Genomic DNA, 22,556 nt, shown 5'->3' with positions numbered 1-22,556 from the left:
AGCAGTCCCTCAGTAAATGTCATTACTACTATTACATATCCCAGAAACACTTGGAAGGCAAAGATTATTATTAAGTGCCACCGAGTCATTTCCAGTTCATAGCGACTCCATGGTTCCCCGGACGGTCCTGTCCTCTGCCATAATCCACAACCTTTCTAATGGTTCTTCCGTTATTGTCGTATGATCTCTATCCATCCAGCTGCTGGTCTGCCTCTTCCACATTTTCCCTGGACTTTTTCTAGCATTGGTGTCTTCTCCAGAGAATTAGTCCTCCTGATTATGTGGCTAAAATATGTTAATCTAAGTCGAGTCATTTGGCCTTGCCTAGACCACTTTGGTTTAATTTGCTCCAAAATCCATTTGTTTTTCGGGCAGTCCATGGTATTTGCAAAAGTCTTCTCCAACACCACAGTTCAAAAGAATTGATGTTCTTTCTATCCTGTTTTTCACTGACCAGCTTTCCGATCCATACATTGTCAATGGAATCACCATAGAGTTGACAATTTGTATTTTTGTGGCAACTGTTACATCAGCACATTTCATGACCTTTTCCAGATAGCCTGTAGTATATCCTCTAAGTATCATCTTTGTTCCCAAGTGATTCTGGGAACTGTAGTCCCAACCAAAGAAATCTACAACCGATGACTGTACTGGCTGTTTTCCTTGCATATTCCAAAGTCTCTAAGCCAATTTATGAAAAGTCTAGTGGTCAATAAATATCATCCCACTTCCTGCTATACATAAGCCACTTTGATACTATAGCTAGATGATTGCTGATGTAGTATAATTTCCTCACCTCTCTTAATTGCCCATTACATTCTATTCGGTAACGCATATTTAGACGAATTGAACTATGCAATCCAGAGAAGCAGTTTTCCCTGATGGAAGGAGCACAAGACTGGGTGGTCTGAGGACCTAGGTTTTAATCCTGCTCTGCCATTTGATTGTTGTGTGACCTCGGGCAAGTCATTTTACTTTTCTCTGCCTCAGTTTCCTTATCTGTAAAATGGAGATTAAAAGCCTGCTTGTTCTTCCTCCCCCACAGACTATGAGCCCCATGGAGGCAGGGACTGTGTCCCACTTGAGTATCTTGATTATCTTGTGTCTATGCTGGGGCTTATTACAGTGCTTAGCTCATAATGAAAGTTGATTATTATTATTAAGCTCTTAAAATCTCTAATTTAGCTTAAATGTATTGAAAATCAAACTTCCAGGCAAGTATTTTTGAGAATCACTTTCTGTCACCCCTGTAGTCCAAAGTACATGCCTGCAGAAGCGATTCAGTGTTAAATGGCAGTTGTAATTATCTTATATGATGTTGACTTCGCAATTATGCTACACACAATAGACTACCCATTCAGGATTGAAAAATCCAGTCAGCAAATATTCTGTGAAATCACCTAAGCCACCTATGAAATGCTTGATCCATGGCTGATTCAAGTCAATGATGGGAATAAAATAATGGGAGGTTGTGAATATGATTGGGTCTCCCAGGATGCTATGACTAACATCACATGCCTCATCAAATAGCTGATCAATTTTAGGATCTTCCCATTCTTCTGAAGCAGAGAGCCCCAGGGGGAAGAAATATCGACCGTGATGACCTCAGAATAGCAGAGTTCATACTGACTCAAGGAGACTTTAAGTAGGTTGGTTCCCACTAGTTCTTAGATCCAAGACTTTTCCTAACTGGAAATGATTTTTTCCCATTCTGATAGTCACTGCTGAGTTAGAGCACTTCCTAGCTGGAGGGTTAGTGGAGGAACATTGCATACTGCTTTCTGTTTTCCTCCTTCCTGTTATTTTATTCTCACTGCTAAAATCTGGGATTCTGTTTTGAATTTAATGCCACAGATCAAGCGTTAGATAGTCAAAACCCCAAAGAGTGGCCTGACTGTTAGGAAAGATCAGCAAGGAGGACCTGTAATTCAACCCTCGGGCTCGAGTTTCAGGCCGTGGATTGAGGAATAGTAAAGTGCGGCTAGGCCTCTGTTCATAGGTGTCTGTGGCCTGGCCAGCGGGATGAGGGAAGTATGTCAACGACAGAACTACCAGCACATCTGTATGCTCCCCATCCTCACAGCCCAACTAAAATTACACCTCTTCCAGGATGCTATCCATGACCTAGCTCTCATTGCCGCATCCGATCTTCCCTCCCTACTGCCTGTGCAATTAAGCCCAGTTCCCCCTCAGCCTTTAGTTACTCGTGCAACCCCATCCCACGCAGCACTTTATGTACATATCTTTGTACTGGGTTGCTTCCCCCTACGTGTGATTTATTTTAATGTATTTCTCCCCACTAGATTTGAAACTCCTTGAGGGCAGGGATCACGGTGTACTCTCCAGCAGTTGTAGTATGGCTCGATTGATTGACCCCCACCGTGTCGCTCCCCGGCGGCTCGGAGACAGCCACGGAAGCTGTCAGTCACCTCCCGGTCCACAGCTGTTCTCAAAGTCACCATGCAGCTGTGGCTGGCCTGGAGCCAAAAGGAGCCTCCCTGGATGGAAGCAACTGGCTCAGAGCCAGACCAGAACCAGCTTGGGGTCAGAGCAATCTGCTTGGTCATCCAGATCTGGCCCATGGACTGAATTTTGCCCACCCGGCTAAACCCACCAATGGAAATCTGATTTTCCCAAGCTCTTCCGGCAAATAGCCTTGTCCTCTAAGCTACGCGAGAGTGGGTTTTAGTGCATTAAACTCATTCATTTTGCATAGTATTTTCCCAGCAAATGTTGTTCAGAACCATTTGAAATGGAATGTAATGACATTTGATTAATTCTCATTTAGAAATGAAGCCCTCTTTATAGCAATTATTTAATGGTTATTAAATCCATTTTAGGATATGCAAGTGCAAACACTATATTTAAGTGCATTTTCATTATGAAATGTTAAGTAGCTTGAGGTATCAATGTAAATGCTGCAGGTTACAGTTTTCAGTAAATCTAAAACACTTTTGAATTAATGATACTGAGTGCATTTCTAAGAACTCTTTAATGCTTATATTTAATACTAGGAAGATTTGATTTCTTTTCCTGGCCCATCATAAAAGGAAAGTGGTCAACAGTTCTACTAGAATGTTCCTTTCTCCCCGTGACTTCTCTCTCTCTCTCTCTCTCTCTCTCTGTCTCTCTCCCATTTTTCTCCTTTCCCTAATCATGTACCGCCAGACCCTCCCCTTGGAAGCCCAGCCCTTAGAAATCCCTCCTTCCGTCTGACTTTGAGCTTCAGAAAATCCGATCACTTGAATCTCGTCTGCCCGTGAGTGTGAATGTGTATTTCTGCTAGTTATAATCTTTAAGCCTTATGCTCTGGTTCTTGTATTTTTTTTTATCTGATTGCATGTTCAGGTTTCATCCTGCTTCTCCCGATAGACGGTAAACTGCAAGGTCAGGGACCGTGTTTTATATTTCTTCTGTAATCCCTCTCAGCACCTAGTAAAGTGCTCTGCCCATAGCAGCTGCTCAATATATATTGATGTTGGCGAAAATCAAATCACACTAATCTGAGAGGAAATGACAAGAAAAACATAAATATGGGTAAAAAGGTCTAGCAGTCAGAATGGGCCATAAGCTGAAGATAACAGCAAATTTGAAAAGAAAGTTGATGCTAGGCAGAAAAGCCAACTCCGAGAGGGTGAAGGGAGCCATTATCCCCATGGGATTGGGAGCGAGTGAGGTGGGGGCAAAGTTGTATTTTGGACAGATTAGACTGTCCCACCCTTAGACCTACAAAGGGACCCCAGGTGATGTTGGCTACACCTCTTGCCCCTCGCCTGCAGGAGGAGGAGGAGAAAGAGGAGGAAGAGCTATGTCTGCTTTCCTCAGCCTCCCAGGGTTCCGACTGCGAAGCCCTGCGAAAGCAAGTCATCACCCTCCTCACCCCCATCCCCAGCCCACCCAAGTAGTCTGGGGGTGCTCCAGGAGCAAGGTGGGGTTGGAACCCTGGAGCCATTGTTCCAGTTTAAAGCCCCCGGGGCCACAGCTCTTGTTGGTTTCTCCTCCCGGCCCCTGACGCTACCTCAGCCCAGCCAGCATTGGAGCCGGTGCCGGAGCTGCAGCCCGGCAAGCTTTACACCAGAGGAGGGCCCCCAGGCTTTTCTGCCCAGCCTCATTCCAGGAGTTTTGCCCACACTGGCTGGGGCAAAACAGACATGGACATGGCAGGTGTGAGGGAGGGAAACCTTTCCCACCCACAGAGCCCCAGAACCCAGTGAGCATAAGAGGTCCTTATGGCGGTGATGGTGAGCACCTTGACTTTCCTCCTCTTCTTCCCCTCTTGCCCTTTCCTCCTCTCACCCTCCATCTCCTCCTTTACCCCTTGTTTCTCTCCATTTCCTTCCTTCCTCTTTCTACTGTAGCACCTCCTCCCCTCAGCTAGATTGTAAACTCCTTGCGGGCAAGGATCATGTTTACCTACTCTATTTATTGTACTCTCTCAAACACTTAATACAGGGCTCTGCATATAGTAAGTGCTCGATAAATTCCATTGATCGATTGATCTAGCCTGCTTACCCCTTCTAGCTCTCTTCCTTTTTTCCTGCCTCTCCCCTGCTCTTACTCCTTCATCCTCTCATAGCCCCAACCCCCAAGAGGGAGCGTTTCTTCAACTGGACTGGGTCACAGTTAGGCCATCGGATCTCTCGTCAGTCAATCCATATCATGTATTGAGTGGTTAATGTGTGCAGAGCACTGCACTAGATGCTTGGGAGAATACAATATAACAGACACATTCTCTGCCCAGATATTCTGTAGACTGGGCCATGTCACCATCCACTTGATAATATAACAATATCGGGAGTTAAGAAGTCACTAATATCCTACTAGTTTGTGGTTCCATTTTGTCTGACAGACTCTCTCCTGTTCAAATCCTTACTGAAAGCATGTCTTCTTCAAGAGGTCCTGCTTTTCCTTTTCTTCCCCTCCCTTCTGCATCACCCCGATTTGCTCCCTTTATTCATCCCCCGTCTCAGTCCACAGCACTTATGTACATATCCTTAATTTATTTATTTATATTAATGTCTCTCTCCCCCTCTAGACTGTTAGCTTGTTGTGGTCAGAGAATATGTCTTTTATATTTAAGCTCATTTTGGGCAGGAGATGTGGCTGTTATATTGTAATCTCCCAAGCACTTAGTACAGTGCTCTGTACATGGTAAGCACTCAATAAATATGATTGACTGACTTGTTATATTGTACTCTCCCAAGCGCTTAATACAGTGCCCTGCACACAGTAAGCCTTCAGTAGTTATGATTGACCGCCGACTGTCTGCTTGAATTAAAGCAATTCAAATTTAAATGTATCAAAAATCTAAAAGAAGAATGAACCACATGAGTTTCTATTGATATAGGAAGGAGTCAAAGCACTTGGCCGATATTAGTTCATTAACCTCCCTTTTTATGCCGACTTGTTCATTCCAAGCGCTTAGTACAGTGCTCTGCACATAGTAAGCGCTCAATAAATACTATTGAATGAATGAATGAATGAATATGGTAAGCAGGATAATATATAAATCAATTATAATCCTAGCCCCCAAATGTGAGTCACTCTCGGCTAATGCGGGACTTGTAACATACCACCCAAAGAAAACCCGAATTCTTTCCTTGCATCCTGCATCTGTAAATTGGTAGAAATTCCCCTCTCTGTTACACATAGAAGGCAAGAAACAGAATGATTTCACTTTCCCCTTTGAACCTCTGCAATTATACATTATAATCACAAAATGGAAACTGAGATTCTCTTTTGCAGTTCCATACCAGAAACGTGCACAATTTCATCTGTAGGGTGACAAACTGATGTAGGTAAATGTCTAGGGTAAATAACTAAACAGGGAAATTTCCAAATCTCCAGCCCACAGTTTCATTTTCTAACCTATTCAGCCTCTAGAAGAGCTGCTGAATTCCTGGAAATAGAAACGCGGAGAGACCCGCATCATGAGAGAAGACAAAGTGTCAGTAAGTTGGAAGTCCAAGTTTATCACTAGAGGCCTATGACCCACATCTCTCATCCAGAGAATTTCCATATGAGAGAAAATGCTTCTTGTCAGCACAGAGAGTGAGAAGATAATGTGTTTTGCCCTCAGATGGTTTTATAGCTTTTGGGTTTTTTCTCATGTTCTCAAGCTGAGTTTCTTTGCAGGGTAAATAGTCATGTTCCTGCAAGCCATAGGGGATACTCTGAATCCTAAACAGCTGAATTTGTTTTCGTGCATTGTTTCCTCGACTTGAGAACTGCAATCTGATCAAATCCATATACCTTAATTTATGAATATATAGGCATGTGGGGAAATGGCTTGCAGTTAGACTATGATTTTTCACCACAAATGTGGGAAAAATCCCGGGTTTTTTTTTAATATTGCCTTATCAGTTTCTTTTCTTTTATTACTGATGACTTCATTCTGTTTGAATTCAGAGCTTTGGTTTCTTTGGGGTAAACTAATAGATTATGTATGCGATATTTGCACAGCGTTGATTGAATTCATCTGGTGAGTTTGAATGTGGTTCATATATTCACGTAATTGTCAGGAGCCAAGTTGAAATTCAGAACTGCTGCCTGAACATTGGATCAGGCTTCATATTCATCTCACATTACTCAAGAGTGAGCCAAACTGTTTTATAATATCCTGGTGCTCCTCCTGCCCGCTTATAGTTCAAAGGGGACCGTGGGCCATTTTCTTGTTTTTTAAGGCAGGAAAAGACTTCTTTTTTAACATACAGGAAACAGGGTTATGAGAAACAAGGTTTTTACATTTAAAGACCTTGGTTCTTTAATAAGAAATAAGGATGAAAAATCCTTCTATGTGATTTTAATCCAAGAAGTAAAAGTATGCTTTTCGTTCTTTAGATCTTTATCTGCTATTTTCCCCGTTATAATTTATGGGTGCAGCTAGCAGTTGCACTTGGATGCAGTGGGTGATTTTCTGAATAAGTGACTTGAGTCTTATCTATGACTGCTATTAATCAGCTTGATTTCTACCTCATCCCCAAGACTACACCTATAATTTACAAATTTAATCTGAGGTACTAGTTTGGACTGATAAATAAATATGCTACATGGATGTCCTCCGACTAAACTGTGAGCCCATAAGTGGGCATGGATTGTCTCTATCTGTTGCCGAGTTGTACATTCCAAGCGCTTAGTACAGTGCTCTGCACATAGTAAGGGCTCAATAAATAGTATTGAAAGAATGAATGTCCTCCCAATTGTTTTCTCCATTTGATTTTGTATTTTTCTGTTTTGCTATGTCCTGGAAATTAAAGGTGAGGGATCCAAGGGGTGGGGGCCTAGACTGTGTCACCCCAGTACTTAGTACAGTGCCTGGGATATAGTAAGCTCTTAACAAATACGATAATAATGATAATTATTATTATTGTAGTATAGCTACCCCAGTGCCTTGCACATAGAGCATAACAAATACCACAAGTATTATTATCTTCGTACCCCTAAGAATTTGTGTGTAAGAAGAACCTCGAGGCACTGTTAAAATAGTGAAATAATCCATTCATCTACCACTGAATTTCAACCAGTGTTATGCACAATCCACATAAAATATAAAAGTGTGTAACCATGTTAAATCTTCCAACATTTAATCCATCAATAGCATTTGCTGATTGTCTTGTTTGAATTGAGCATCGCACAATACACTGGGGAACCCACAATAGAAGAAGAAGAAGAAGAACCTATCCTTGCCCAATGGAGTTGACAGTAGAACTGGAGAGACAATTGCAAAAATCATATAGCCATAGGAAGAAGACGTGTGCAAGTTGTATAGTATGTAAATTAATATAAAGAGAGAGTTGTCCTCTGTATCCCAAGACACCAGAGAGTAAAATTCACATGTGAGTGCTTGTATGACTGAAAAGACCCATACAGATCCCACAGTCTTGGCCACTTTGGGCACACAAAAAGGCTGGTCCTTGTTGTGTTGTCATTTTTGATGTTTGCAACTCCTGGCATTTTTTTCTGGTCTCCTTCTCTCTTGTTCCTGTGAAACTTTTCTTCAAAAGAGCTCCCTCTTTTTTGACAACAGTATGCCATTCTGGTCTATCTTTAGCAGTCGACTCACAGTTTTCTAAATTAGGATGCATCATTGTTTGAGGCTTTTTAAAAAATTTTGTCCTTAACTGTTTCCTCTGCCCTCTTTGATTTCAGTTTACCAATTTCAGCTCTCCATACAGCAGTTGTTAGGGTATCCTGCTGTCACCCATTTTCCTTATTTGTCTCACCCAGAATAGCCATATTGAGGTGAGTGTAAATTTGATGCTAGTAGACTGATAATATTATTAATAATAATAATAACAATGGTATTTGTTAAGCACTTACTATGTTCCAAGTGCCAGAGGCGGGTGGGGGAGGATACAAGCAAATCAGGTAGGACATAGTCTCTGTCCCATATGGGGCTCCCAGTCTTAATCCCTATTTTACAGATGAGGTAATGGAGGCACAGGGAAGTCAAGGCTACACAGCAGACAAGTAGCAGAGCCAGGATTAGAACCCATGACCTTCTGACTCCCAGCCCCATGCTCTGTCCACTTCATCATGCCAAAACTTCATCTTTTGTGATCTTGTTTTGCCACTTGCTATTGAGTGTAGCTTGTAAATGCTGCTGATGGAACTGCCTAAGGAGCTGGCTGTGTCATCTGTGTGTGGGTTCTACCCCTCACAACTGTAGAGAAGGCTCTCCTGCTCTTTAGACCTTTAGTCTGGCCTAGAACCTGATACCACATTGCTTCCACACTCTCTTTGATAACTTCCTGAGGGATTCTTGAATCAGCTTTCTACTTATTTCGTCATTGGTCAGTTGTGCTGCGTAGGTAACAGAAATCTGGAATAGCATTAAGCTTTGCATTGCTGATGCTCATTTTTGGTTGTGTGTGTAGCTTCCCTGGTGCAAGCCGATACATCACCTAAGTTTTCTTTAGATTTAATTTGGGTTCCAAATGCCTGGGTTATTTGTGGAAATGCCTTACAATCCTTTGCCTATCTTCTCGAGTGTGCACTTCTAAGGTGCCGTTCGACATTCATGTATTCTTGAATGTAGGACTTTGGTTATGGTTAAAAATTGGAGAGTTGGAGGAGTTTCCCAGAGGGGCAGAAGTATATTTTGATACTTGCATCTGGGACTCTTACAGCATCTTCTAGCATGGGTGAATAGAACAAATAGAGCAGAGCCAGGCCAACTATGTGTCCCTCCTTGACCTTTATGGTATTTCTTAAGCACTTATTATGTGACAGGCACTATTCTAAGCACTGGAGTAGATACAAGCTAATCAGATTGGACAAAGTCCCTGCCCTGCATAGTACTCACAGCCTCAATCCCCATTTTACAGATGAGGTAACTGAGGCACAGAGAAGTGAAGTGACTTACCCAAGGTCACACAGCAGGAAAGTGGCAGAGCCGGGGTTAGAATCCAGGTCCTTCCGACTTCCAGACCTATGCTCGGCAACGGGGAATGAATCAGGCAGAGAGCGCCCTGGGCTCTGGCCTAGCCAGCTTCACCATCATGAAGTTGTCCCAGAATCTTCATAACCTTTTCGGAGGACAGTCAAATTGTCTTAGAGATTTTGAGACCTCCCACATGGTATCTACCATGGGGACAGTGGAGTCTCCTCTCTAGGAATTTTTAGAGAAAATGACAAACAGCAATCCTCCTGGAGTGGTTTAAACACGGGCTTGCCTGCCTGGAGGCAGAGATGAACTATTTCAGCATTTTACTTCTGTATCTATTTTGCTGTAAAGTTTATCCGGAAAATCAGCTACACAATAGGTCCTGCCACAAGCTCTCTACTTCTCCTCCCGCTCCCCTTGAATCACCCTTTGCCGGTTTCAGCTTCCCTGCCTCATTGAGGTGACCCCTGATTATTTGACTTTAAGTGTGGGCTGATGGGAAGCCCAAAGGTGGCACAGAACTATCTAAACCAGCCATTGAGCTACAGTGAATATGGTAAATTTGACTGAATGATTGATGAGGGAAACTTAGGACTGGAAAATGAACCACGGAGGTTCTTGAAAAGGCGGGAAGTTGGTGGCAAGACCAAGATCAGAAAAGAGAAGTAAGTTAGACTGGGAGAGTGGAGAATTAGAAACAAACAGCAAGAGAAAAAAACACTCACTGTGATCCACCCACTCTGGTCTGGTTCTTTTTCCAGCTCCACTGTATAGCCTCCCGTTCCCCTTAGTTCCCCTCCCTATCCTAACTCCACTGATTGAGTTGAAAGTTAGAACATTACCCAGCTCATACCAGTCTGGGACTCATGCAAATTAACCACATCTGAACTTTGGTCCAAAATGTCAGGCAGAGCAGGGGTCTGAAAATGAGAAAATAGGATAATTACACAAATTAACAGGTGGCCAAGCTCTCATCTTATGAAAAGTGAATGAGTTTTTAACGACTACCTGAGATTAGTTGCATATTTCTGTGACTCATCCAAAAAGCATTTTTCAGTGTTATTCTCAGTTTTGTGACATTCAGAGACTGAAAATGTGCTTGCATGGAACTGTTTCATTTTTACTGCTAGTTTAGCACTCTCTCACCACATGTTTGAATTATCTTATCAAATCTTTAAAATTTAGTTTTTCCCATTCCTTTAAAAAAGATACATTCTCATTCCCTTCATTAAGCAAATGAAAAACTCTTGTTTTCTATGATTCTGCTTGTTCACATAAATAAAGGCCTTTGTTGGCATTCTGTCTTCTAGTAGCCGATCAACAAGTGGAAGTGCTGATCGCATACAGAAACTACGAAAAGAGTATCATCAGGCCAGACGAGACGGGTTCCCTCTGTACGAAGATGACGAAGGAAGAGCAAGACCTTCTGATTATGAACAGCACTGGGTAAGTTCTCAGTCTAGGCGTGGTCTTGGAATTCTTCTGTAATATGAAGGCTTTAAGGGGGAAAAAACACTTCAGTTTTATGAGAAGAGCCTGGATGAAGGAATTTTTAGGCCCCCTTTGGAGGTAGGACTGAGGTCAAAAAAGTCATAGGGGAAAATAGAAAACTTTTGCTTGTACAATTCTGGACTGGAAACTACATTTCCCAGAATCTCCTTGGAGGTGAGACTCAGTCAGCTGGGCAGAGCCTGTATTGTAGGGGAAGGGCCTCTTGTTCCTTCTGTTCGTTGAGTCTCACGCTGGCAGCCTTGTTGAATAGCCTGCTCCCCAAGCGGACCTTGTAAGCCTCAGAAAGCTGGGGCCTAGAGAACTTTGTATTTATGGAATTAGCTTGAGTGTTTATGATAGTCTAGTTATAGGTCGAAGTCTGTGTAATTAAGCATTTGGATCTGGTTTAGCCATCTCTTTATCTCTCCCGTGTATCGAAGTAAACCTCTGTCTCTGAACTCTGAGTGTTTCAAAATGTCTGGCAGTTTCTTGAATTCCCCTCTCGTTCCTTCCCCGCTAACCCGGATAGACCAGCCTTTGGTGAATGCCACATGGATGGTAATTGCCGCCTTGTGGCTTGGAACCTTTATCTGAGGCATCTTAAAGAACTCAAGAGTCCAACACAAACATTTCAAGTTTTCCAACCAGTTTATATCTGTATCGGGTTAACATGAGCACTTGGGTTTCACAGGCCTAGAAATTCCTCAGTCTCCAGCTCTCCCACCCTATAAAAATTGTTTACATAAATCACACCGCACTAATCTACAGTAGCTCACTTTAATTGCTCTCATATTTACCCAGGGACAGTCTTGAGTACCAAACTAATATGGGCAGAACAGATGGTTGGAGCTTAAAACAGAACATGGAGATTGCCTTGCGTCCACAACACCCCAATTCCTTGGGTACAGGAATCTGGGCAGTGGGTTGTTTCGATATACTATCACCATAATTAAAAAAACCAAAACTGAATAAATCAGGGAAAAATAAGCCTGATGACTGGAAGTGAAGCAACAGAAAAAAGCGTCAGAAATGTTGGCCTCAAACTCAGAATATAATGATTGTTAATTGCGGTCTTTGTTAAGCACTTACTGTGTGCCAGGCACCATACTAAGCGCTGGGGGAGATACAAGCAAATCTGGTTGGACACGGTCCCTGTCCCATGTGGAACTCCTAGTCTCAATCCCCATTTGACAGCTGAGGAAACTGAGGTCCAGAGAAGTGAAGTGACTTACCTACGGTCACTCAGCAGGTAAGTGGCGGACCCGTGCCCTATCTACTAGACCACGCTATATCGGGCTTGGGAGATTCACGGGATCCCTGGAGACAAATCGGGGTGGGAGGAACCACTCTAGCTTCACTGTCAGAGGTGATGGCTGTGTAAGCCAGGCTTCCTGGGGCTTTGGCCTGTCTGGGAAGTTGTTAGGAGGATATGAGAAGGTGGTAGGAGGTAGGAAAAGCCAACAGGAAGGGGTGTAACTGGGAAAAATCACCACTTCGACCTCCCAGAATCTTAAACACTCTAGGAAGCCAAGAACACTGGTTTAGATGAGCAGCGTAGCTAACTCTGTGAAGAAAGCCCTGTGAGCCCTGTGTGGGGCAGGGACTCTGTCCAACCTGATTAACTTGTATTTACCCCAGCACTTAGTTCGTTGCTTGGCACATTAGTAAGTGCTTAACGAAAACAATACAAAAAAATCAAGAGAGTCACCCAATTTGCTGCCATAGCGATTCGTACCTTCATATCAAGGACTCGAGAAAGCTACACTGTACATTTTACTATTAGTAGTAGTAGTATTAATAACAATACTATTAATAATAATAGCAACAGTGATACTTGATAGGCATTTACTCCGCGTCAAGCACTGTTCTAAGCACTGAAAAGGTACAAGTTAACAGGTCGGACACAGTTCTTATCCCAAATAGGGCTCACGGTCTACATTCATGGGGGAAGTGTATAAGCATGGAAGAGATTCTCGCTCACTCCCAGGTGCAGTCACATTTTCTGTAGCAGTGACTTCGAGCCAAAGAATCCCTCTCGAAGTGCGGGGTTCTGTCAAAGAGAAGGTTCTTTGCTGAGAAATGACTTACTTGTTTTTCTTACATTTTCACTCGAATCCGGTGGTATTGCGGATAAAGCCCTGAACCAGAAGACATTTTTACTGAGATCTGGCTCCACCATCAATGTGCAAACAATTTAAGCTCTCTCCCTCCGTGTTTGTATTTGTAAAATGCGGTGGGTCTTGCCTGCCCACCCACCCGGCAGGAGTAGTGAGCTAATATTTGCAAAGTGCTTTGAGCTCCTTGGGGGATGAAGAGTCTGTTTGGGGTATTATTATTAAAATGATGAAAATTAAACATTGAAATTTCCTGGATCCTGGGAAGAACTACTGAACCTGAGTTATCTGTTCCAGGAGGCAAAGGGTTTTTTTGTTTTGTTTTGTTTTTTTTAAGCACAAAAGGTGGTTTGGGGTCTAGTACCTTTAATCTTCCTGAATCTGAGCTGGGTTAAGCAGGATCTGTACACAAAGCTGAAATACATAAAAGGGATGCTGTGAATTATTGATTTCTTACATCAATTACTACACATAGCAGTAGTGTTATTTACTGAATGCTTCTTGTGTGAAAAGAGGGAATTTTCTCTAGATTTTGGTAGTCTCTAAGGGTCAAGAAGTAGGATGAACAAACAGGAATCAGTTGGCAAAAGTAAAAAACAAGTCATCCTCCACAGCATTTGTTGAGTATTAGACTGTAAGCTCATTGTTAGACTGTACGCTCACAGGGGGCAGGGAATGTGTATGTGATATTGTTAATAATAATAATAAAAAATATTTTTGATATTTGTTAAGCACTTACTATGTGCCAGGCAGTGTACTAAGCATTGGGGTAGATACAAGGTAATTGGGCTGGACACAGTCCCTGTCCCACATTGGACTCACAGATTTAATCATTATTTTACACATGAGGTTACAGGGACAGAGAAGTGACATGCTGAGGTTCACATAGCAGACAAGTGGCCGAGCCGGGATTAGATCCCAGGCCCCTCTGACTCCCAGGCCAAGCTGCTTCATTCATTCATTAGTATTTATTAAGCACTTACTCCGTGAAGAGCGCTGTACTAAGTGCTGGAGAAAGTACAATGTAACAATAAACGTGACAATCCCTGCCCACAATGAGTCGTGGGTTCGAATCCCAGCTCCGCCACTTGCCACCTGTGGGACTTTGGACAAGTCACTTAACTTTTCTATGCCTCAGTTACCTCATTTTAATGTGGGCATTAAGACTGTGAGCCCCATGTGGGACAACCTGTTAGCCTTGTATCTCCCCCAGCGCTTAGAAGAGTGCACATAGTAAGCACTTAAATGCCAACATTATTATTATTATGGGGGGGGAGACAGACATCAATACAAATAAACAGACATTGATACAAATCAATAATATTACATATATGTACATAAATGCTGTGGGGCTGGGAGCGGGGAAGAGCAAAAGGAACAAGTCAGGGCAACGCAGAAGGGAGTGGGAGATGAGGAAAAGTGGGACTTGGTCTGGGAAAGCCTCTCAGAGGAGATGGGCCTTTGGTAAGGCTTTGAAGGTGGGGAGCGTAATTGCCTGGCAGATTTGAGGAGGGAGGACATTACAGGCCAGAGGCAGGACGTGGGCCAGGGGTCGGCGGTGAGGCAGTTGGAATCAAGGCATAATGAGAAGGTTAGCACCAAGGGAGCGAAGGGTTGAGAAGTAGAGAAACAAGGTAAGGTAGGAGAGGGCAAGGTGATAGAATGCTTTAAAGCCAATGGTGAGAAGTTTTTGCTTGATACAGAGTTGGATAGGCAACCACTAGAGATTTTTGAGGAGGGTAGTGGTGTTTCTGTAGAAAAATGATCTGGACAGCGTAGTGAAGTATGGATTGGAGTGGGGAGAGGCAAGAGGTTGGGAGATCAGCAAGGAGGCTGATGCAGTAATTGTTTTTTTGCCCTCCCCAAAGGGCTTAGTACAGTGCTCTTCATACAGTAAGTGCTCAATAAGTATGATTGATTGATTGATCTACTAGGCTACTAAACACAATAGAGGGTGGGGGAAGAGCCGACAGACAAGTGGGAGAGGAATAGATTTCCACTGCAGATGAAAGATTGATGAACGTTTTCAAACCATCTGAGCGACATTCAGTGAGAACCAAAGAAGCAAGATTGGTTAATGAATAAATGTGAGGTCCCATGGTGGGAAGGGAGGTGTGCCTAAGACAAACAACCTGGGGCGTGGGTATGGCCCCAAAATGCACAGGGACATGTTCCGTTTGCTTTTGCAAAGTCAGTCAGGCAATGGTCTTTTCTCCGATGATTGTGAGTTTTCTAAACTGATCATTGAATTTATGAAATGCTATATGTGCATGCTTTCAAGCAAATGAACTAATGATTGAAAAGATTTCTCCATTTTCTTACAATTTGGCATTTCTTGGGCTTTGACCAGAGCACTAGTGAGTGGAAGCATTTCTGACAGACCGTCATTTTAGGATTCTCCTCTTTCTCAAGGGGCTGCTGAAATAACATGCTTTTATGAGGGAGGGATCTCTGCAATAGAGCTACTCCAACCTGGCATTTGAGTCCTGGACACTCTTCCCCCTCTTCCTTCCAATCCAAGGAAAAACATTATTTCTGTCTCAGAGAAGCCTGAGAAATGATACCTCTCCAGTGCATTTTTTCAGACTTTTCCAAATGACTACTTAGGTTCACTGGCAGGAACTAGGGAGGAAGCCTTTCATTTCTTGTCAGTCCATCAATCCCCTTACGGTAGTGCTTCTTTTCCGTTTCCTCTTCGATATCTTCTAAAGAATTCAAAGTTGCTGGGTAATAACATAAAATAATGGTTTCAATAGGCACTTTTGGTCATAGCTCCGCAGGCTAGGAAATTACCACTACCTTTTGTCTTTCAGTAAACGCTCATGAGACATGTTTCAATCTAATAAAGATGACTTTTGTGAGTGGCCTTTAGTTGACATCATAATCAAAGGGATTTTTTGAAATCTTGAAGTGTCACCAGACCTAGGTTTTGCCCACACGTGGTTCTCCTCCTACCTCTTTGTCAGGTCCTTCTCTGTTTCATTCACTGGCAATTCTCATTCCTTTACTATGGGTTCCCCTACATCTATCTCGAGGAGAGGCGGTTTTAGCTTCCATCTCCATGCAGATGACTCTCAAATCTACCTTTCTTGTCTTGACCTCTCTCCACCTCATCAGTGTCATATTTCCTCTTGCTTCCAGGATATCCGCACCAGTGGCACCCAAGATTCAAAGCGTCTAAAACTTATCATCTCCTCCTCCTTCCTAAATCCATTCCTCCTCCTCTCTTTCCCCTCTTTGTTGATAACACCATCACCCTCTCTGCCAAGACGTTTACCATTCATTCATTCAAAAGTATTTATTGAGCGCTTACTGTGTGCAGAGCACTGTACTAAGCACTTGAAAAGCACAATTCAGCAACAGATAGAGACAATCCCTGCCCAACAACGGGCTCACAATCTAGAAGGGTGAGACAGACAACAAAACAAAACAAGATGGGCATCGATAGCATCAAAATAGACAGAATTATGTTTATATATATACATAAATACAAATATACACAAGTGCTGTGAGGCGAGGAAGGGGGTAGAGCAGCGGGAGGGAGTAGGGGCGATGGGGAGGGGAAGAGGAGCTGAGGAAAAGGGGGGATCAATCTGGGAAGACCTCCTGGAGGAGGTGAGTTCTCAATACCACCTTGGTATCATCCTCAACTCAATCAATCAATCATATTTATTGAGCACTTACTGTGTGCAGAACACTGTACTCAACAATATAACAGAGTTGGTAGACACATTCACATACTGTCGTTCAACTCTCACAGTCAATAATAATAATATAATAATAATAATAATAATAATAATACAACCCAGCCCACACACTTTGCTCCTCAAATCCCAAACTACTCACTCTACCTCAGTCTCATCTATCTCGCAGCCGACCTCTCATCCACATCCTGCCTCTGGCCTGGAACACTCTCCCTTTCCGAATCTGACAGAAAATTACTCTCCCGTCCTTCAAAGCTTTATTGAAGGCACATCTCCTCCAAGAGGCCTTCCCTGGCTAAGCCCTCATTTCTCTTTTCTCACTCCCTTCTGCATCACCCTGATTTGTTCCCTTTATTCATGCCCCCCCTTCCCTTTGGCAGAGTGCTATAGTATGTGTTTGGGAGAGTACGATAAAGAAGAGTTAGTAGATATGATCTTTGCCCACCAGGGGCATATAGTCTAGACGCAGAAGGACCTGGGTTCTAATCCTGACTCCTCTACTTGTCTTCTGTATGATCCCGGGCAAGTTACTTCATTTCTCTGTGCCTCAGCTACCTCATCTGTAAAACATGGATTGAGATTGTGAGCCCCACGGGGATCAAGGACTGTGTCTAACCCACTCGGCCTGTATCCATCCCGGCACTTAACACAGTGCCTGGAACACAGTAAGAGCTTAACGAATACCACAATTATTATTAATGGGGGAGACAGATATTGAAAGACAATACGGAATGGGGAAATGGCAGAGTTTAAAGAAAAAGGTTGTTGGGCTGGGGGTGGGGGGAATATCAAAGTCCTAAAGGGTAAAGACCCAAGTGTGTTAGCAACAAAGAAGGGAGGATGAATAGGGGAAATGAGGGCTTAGTCACAGAAGGCCTCTTGGAAGAGGTGTGATTTTAGTATTTTTAGCTTTGAAGAAGGGCACCTGTATCAGATCTGAAGAAGGAGGGAGTTCCAGGACAGAGGGAGGACATACATTCAATCGTATTTCAATTGCAAGAGGTCATCAGCGAGATAGGTGAGATGGTCATACAGTGAGTAGTTTGGCATTAGAAGAGCCGAGTGTGAGGGTCGCGTTGTGACGTAAGATTGGATCTACTGGTACCTTTTTTATTTGACAATTACAGGGACTATTTGGAGCTCATAATGCTCTCCTTGTTCATTTAAGCTCAGTGGGTAACTTGGGAAAATACTTAAAATCTACAAAGAGGTAAGTAGCCATGCTCGTGAGGTTCAGCGGGTGGGAAGAGAGTAGTTATTTGCTCGTGTGAGGAAGAAATCTGGGGATTTATATCCCATTAGACGGTATTATAGATTTCACACAGATTTGGGAATTCACTGGGCTAAAGCAAGTCTCCTTCCACCTCAAGTTTCTTAACAATTCCTTCAAGCAAAGTAGTATAAATGTGGTTTGGACTGGAGGGAAGGGAACAGAGAATAAAAGGAAACATTGGACAAAAGAAGTCTGAATATTTCCAACCAGGACTGAGGCTTAGGCAGCATTTCTTCTGTCTGATGCTTAAAAACGGCAAACAAAAACTTGGAGCTCTAATCAGCTCTCCTAGTTGTACCTGGCAATCAGCCAAGCACTCTTAACCCTCTCCATCAGGCATAAAATGAGAAAGACCAAGAAGCTCCTTCCCCCGGGCACATTCTCCTTCTCTTAGGACTCAATCAATGAATTGTACTTATTGAGTGCTCACTGTGTGCAGAGCACTGTACCAAATGCTTGGGAGAGTATAGTATAGCAGAGTTGGTAAACACATTCCCTGCCCACAAGGAACTTGCTGTCTTTAGAGGGAGGCAGACAACAAAATAAATTACTCATCTGTACATAACTGCTGTGAAGCTAAGGGTGGGCTGAATGAAGAGTATGAATTCAAGTGTAAGGGCAAACTAGAAGGGAGAGGGAGTAGGGGAAATGAGGACTTACTCTTAGGAAGAGAAAGAGCAGATCTCTACACCCCTTCCTCCTCCCCACTAATTGCCCCAGCTCTCTGAAAACCTGGGGAAAAAAGAATGAGAGGGGAATGGTAGATCTTGGAAACATCCAGTGAAGAATGAGGATCACGTATTTGTGATGGTGAAATTCATTCATTCAGTAGTATTTATTGAGTGCTTACTATGTGCAGAGCACTGTACTAAGCGCTTGGAATGGACAATTCGGCAACAGATAGAGAAAATCCCTGCCCAGTGACGGGCTTACAGTTCACCTATGGAAGGGTACGTGACTGAAAAGGTCCAGGAAATCGCACAGTCTTGACCGCACTGTACACTTGCACATGTAGTTTTCTGTGATGCTGTTATGGTTGTTTTTTGCAGTGCCTGGGTCTGTTTTCATTTCTGTCTCCTTACCTCCCAATCCTTCAGGAGCTTCTGCTTGAAAAGAGCCACTCCTTTCTTGATTGCAGTGTCATCATCATCTGCCATCAGAGCTTTTTACTGAGCATTTACTGAGTGCAAAGCACGGTACTGAGAGCTTAAGCGAGTAGAGTGGCCAGAGGAAACACAATCACTGCTCTCCAAGAGTTTACAGTCTAATGGAATAGACAGCCAAAATTATTTAGAAATAGTGGGAGAGCAGGAGTAAGAACTGAAAGTACCAGGATTAAATAGTTGAATGAATACTTCAATTTGCAAATAAATTATATAAATGAAAATAAACATAGGATAGGAATGAACTATATAAATGCTAAGGGTGCCACTGGGTTGATGGGGCTGGAGTGATGTGAATTATTTGGGGAAAGCTTTCCAGAAGAGGTGACATCTAAGGAGGGCTTTGAAGATGAGACAAACTGTAGTCTGGAAGATTTTGGTGGGGAGAGAGTTTCAGGCCTGGGGCACAGTATAAAGTAAGGGTCAAAGGCAAGAGAGTTGAGAATAGATAAAGGTAGAAAGTGAGCTTGGGAGGAACGATGTTTATGAGCTTTGGGGGTAGTGGGTACAGAGAGTAGATATGTAAGTCTCAGAGCTGACAGAGAGTGTTGAAGCCAGGGATAAGGGATTGCCATTTGATTGATTGATTTGTTCATTCAATCATATTTATTGAGCGCTTACTGTGTGCAGAGCACTTTACTAAGCACATGGAAGAGTACAGTACAACAATAAACAGGCACATTCCCTGCCCATAACAAGCTTACAGTCTAGAGTGGGGGAGACAGACATTTGTAGAGATAAATAAATACAGTTAGCTAGATAAGTGTTGTGGGGCTGGGAGAGGGGAAGAACAAAGGGAGCTAGTCAGGGCGACACAGTTGGGAGTGGGAGAAGAGGACGGGGGGCTTAGTCAGGGAAGGTCTCTTGGAGGAGATGTGCCTTCAGTAAAGCTATGAAGGGAGGCGAGAGAGTCATTGTCGAATTTGAGGAGGGAGAGCGTTCCTGCGTCTGGTCCAGTCGGTGGTGAGATGGATGAGATCAAGGATATGGATCCTCGATTTGGAGTGTAAGCTCCTAGTGGACAGGGAATGTGTCTGCCAACTCTATTGATTTTACTCTCCCAAGTGCTTAGTACAGTGCTCTGAACGTGCTCAATAAATACCATTGATGATGTTAGGGAGAGCTGAGAATAGCCATTAGTGGCTTTTGAGGAGTGGAGATATATGTCCAGAGGGACTGAAATATTTGACTTTCAGTTTTCATCCAGAATCTCAGTCTTCATCTTACTCTTACTAGAACCCTCTCCTCAGACCTCTATGCTTTTGGTTTCCCCATTTCCTCTTACCTTTCAGCAGTTGTTTGGCAAGCCTGACTTGACTTGGTTTTAAGAACTTGTTGTCTGTGAATCTGTCTTGTCATTTGATACTAAGGTTATCTGTGGAAATTTACAAAATTTAGATAGTTTGGGGACATTTTTAACTGTGTTTATTAAATGCTTACTATGTGTTAAACAGTGTTCTAAGCACAGGGATAGGTACAAGTTAATTAGGTCAGACACAGTCCATGTCCCGCATGGGGCTCCCAGTCTAAGTAGGAGAGAGAACGGGTTGTCCCCATTATACAGTTGAGGAAACTGAGACACAGAGAAGTTAGGTGATTTGCCCAAGCTCGCACAGCAAGCAATTGGCAAAGCCAGGATCAGGACCCAGGTTCTTCTGACTCCCAGGCTCTTGCTCTTTCCACTAGGCCATGCCGTTATAAAAATACCAGACTAAAAGTTGTTCAGTGCTGTATCAGTAGCAGACAGGGCACAAGGTCAGCTGAAAAACTAGCTTCCTGGGATAAATGATTGCATTTGTTAGGCACTTACTTTGTGCCAAACATTGGACTAAGCTCTGGGGTAGGTAGAAGATAGATCCCACGTGGAGCTCACAGTCTAAGTGGAAGGGAGAACAGGGATTGAATCCCCATTTTGCAGATGAGGGAACTGTAATAGAGAATTTAAGTGACTTGCCCAAGGTAACACTGCAGACAAGCGGCAGAGCCAGCATTAAGAACCAGGTCCTCTGACTCACAGGCCTGTCCTTGACTCACAGGCCTGTCACTTGACCATGCTGCACTCTGGTATTAAATCCAAGTAAAGGGCTATCCTTAAATCTGAATGCACTTTTGGACGGGAAATTCTGAAAAACAAACATTCCAAGGAATGGCTGTGACATAAACTATGAAGATAAGCCTTAGCTTGGTGAGACACATGCAACAAATGAGGAAAGCGAGCAATGAAGGAAAAGTTATCAATTTATTTCTGTGGCTGGTTTATTTCTATTTTCTGTTGGAATATGGAATTTGTCTGCCTTCCTCTAGAAGGCCTGGAAAACAGGGTGTGCCAGAAAGTTAAAACAAGACTATATTTTAGAAATAGGGAAGACTGTTTAACCCACATCTGGCTCAGATACAGACCTAAATCTCAAAAAGAAAAGAAAAGGAACGTTCAGAACCACACTATTTTTTCCACAATATGTCAAAGAATGAGAATGTACTTATAGTAAAAAAAAAAAGACCTCTTTGTGCTTTTAATGAGCAATTAATTCCAGGTTCAGGATGTTGAGTTTAGAATAAGCTAGGTACCCCCAAACCACAAACGTTTGTGTTGGATCATGGTTAAAAACCAAAATTCCAACTTCTTGAAAAATAACATTCCTGTCTCCTAGTGCAATGGGAGAAACGACAATTTTATGCAGTATGGGAAACCATAGCAGGGACGCCTATGAATTCCAGATTTTCCAAAAGCTCCCCCAACTGTTTAAAATCTACTGGATACATTTTAGTTTGGTTTGTTAAAAAAAAAGTTGAATCAAAATTTGTGTCCTGAAAAAATGAACACATTTGGAATAAAAAAACTTGAAAAAACAGAGGACGAAATTACTAATATTTATGCTGTAGCAGAAATATCACATTAACTGTAATGAGGATTAAAACTCCCTCTAAAACAATGTTTGCCTTTTGAATTTAGAAGCTAAATAGGATCCCAGGGAACATGGACTTCCTTTACTTGGTTTCCTAGCATAATTAACCAATCGAAACCCAATTATGGTAAGTATTTTTGTATTTTCAGTTTGGGAGTGGGTTTGGCAAGGAGTCATTCTATTCTCATTAATTGGTACCAAGTCTCAATCTTTGGTAAAGGAAACTGGCAATGAAGGACCTCAACCTGAGCTATGTGAACTCAAGATTTTCTGAAATTCACTTCAGGAAAGTGTGAGCCACAAAACATTCTGAAATGCTGATTCCATAGCAGAAGAATTGAGTAGGAACTCTTCCACCAAAAGAAACACTTCTGCAAAATATAATTTTAATGCAGCATACCTGGCTCTGATGTAAAAATAACATTGGGGAGTCCATTTTCTTCATTTCATTTGCCTTTCAATGGAGGTACCATTTTTATAATGTTTCTAAGTGTGAAAGCTGATTCACCAAAATTTGAAC

At 42.7% G+C, this 22,556-nt stretch overlaps 1 protein-coding gene across 1 annotated transcript in view; it reads left to right on the top strand.

Moving 5' to 3' along the window:
* The window catches only part of PARD3B (par-3 family cell polarity regulator beta), a 933,574-nt gene that overhangs the window by 789,386 nt on the left and 121,632 nt on the right, over nt 1–22,556 (top strand). Inside the window, 1 exon segment of the mRNA XM_029068763.2 lies at nt 10,696–10,831. Within this exon segment, the coding sequence (XP_028924596.1) occupies nt 10,696–10,831 (136 nt within the window).

Source organism: Ornithorhynchus anatinus, chromosome 7 (genome assembly GCF_004115215.2).
Source record: "Ornithorhynchus anatinus isolate Pmale09 chromosome 7, mOrnAna1.pri.v4, whole genome shotgun sequence".
Lineage (NCBI taxonomy): Eukaryota > Metazoa > Chordata > Mammalia > Monotremata > Ornithorhynchidae > Ornithorhynchus > Ornithorhynchus anatinus.
This window is presented reverse-complemented; position numbering and strand designations above follow the sequence as displayed.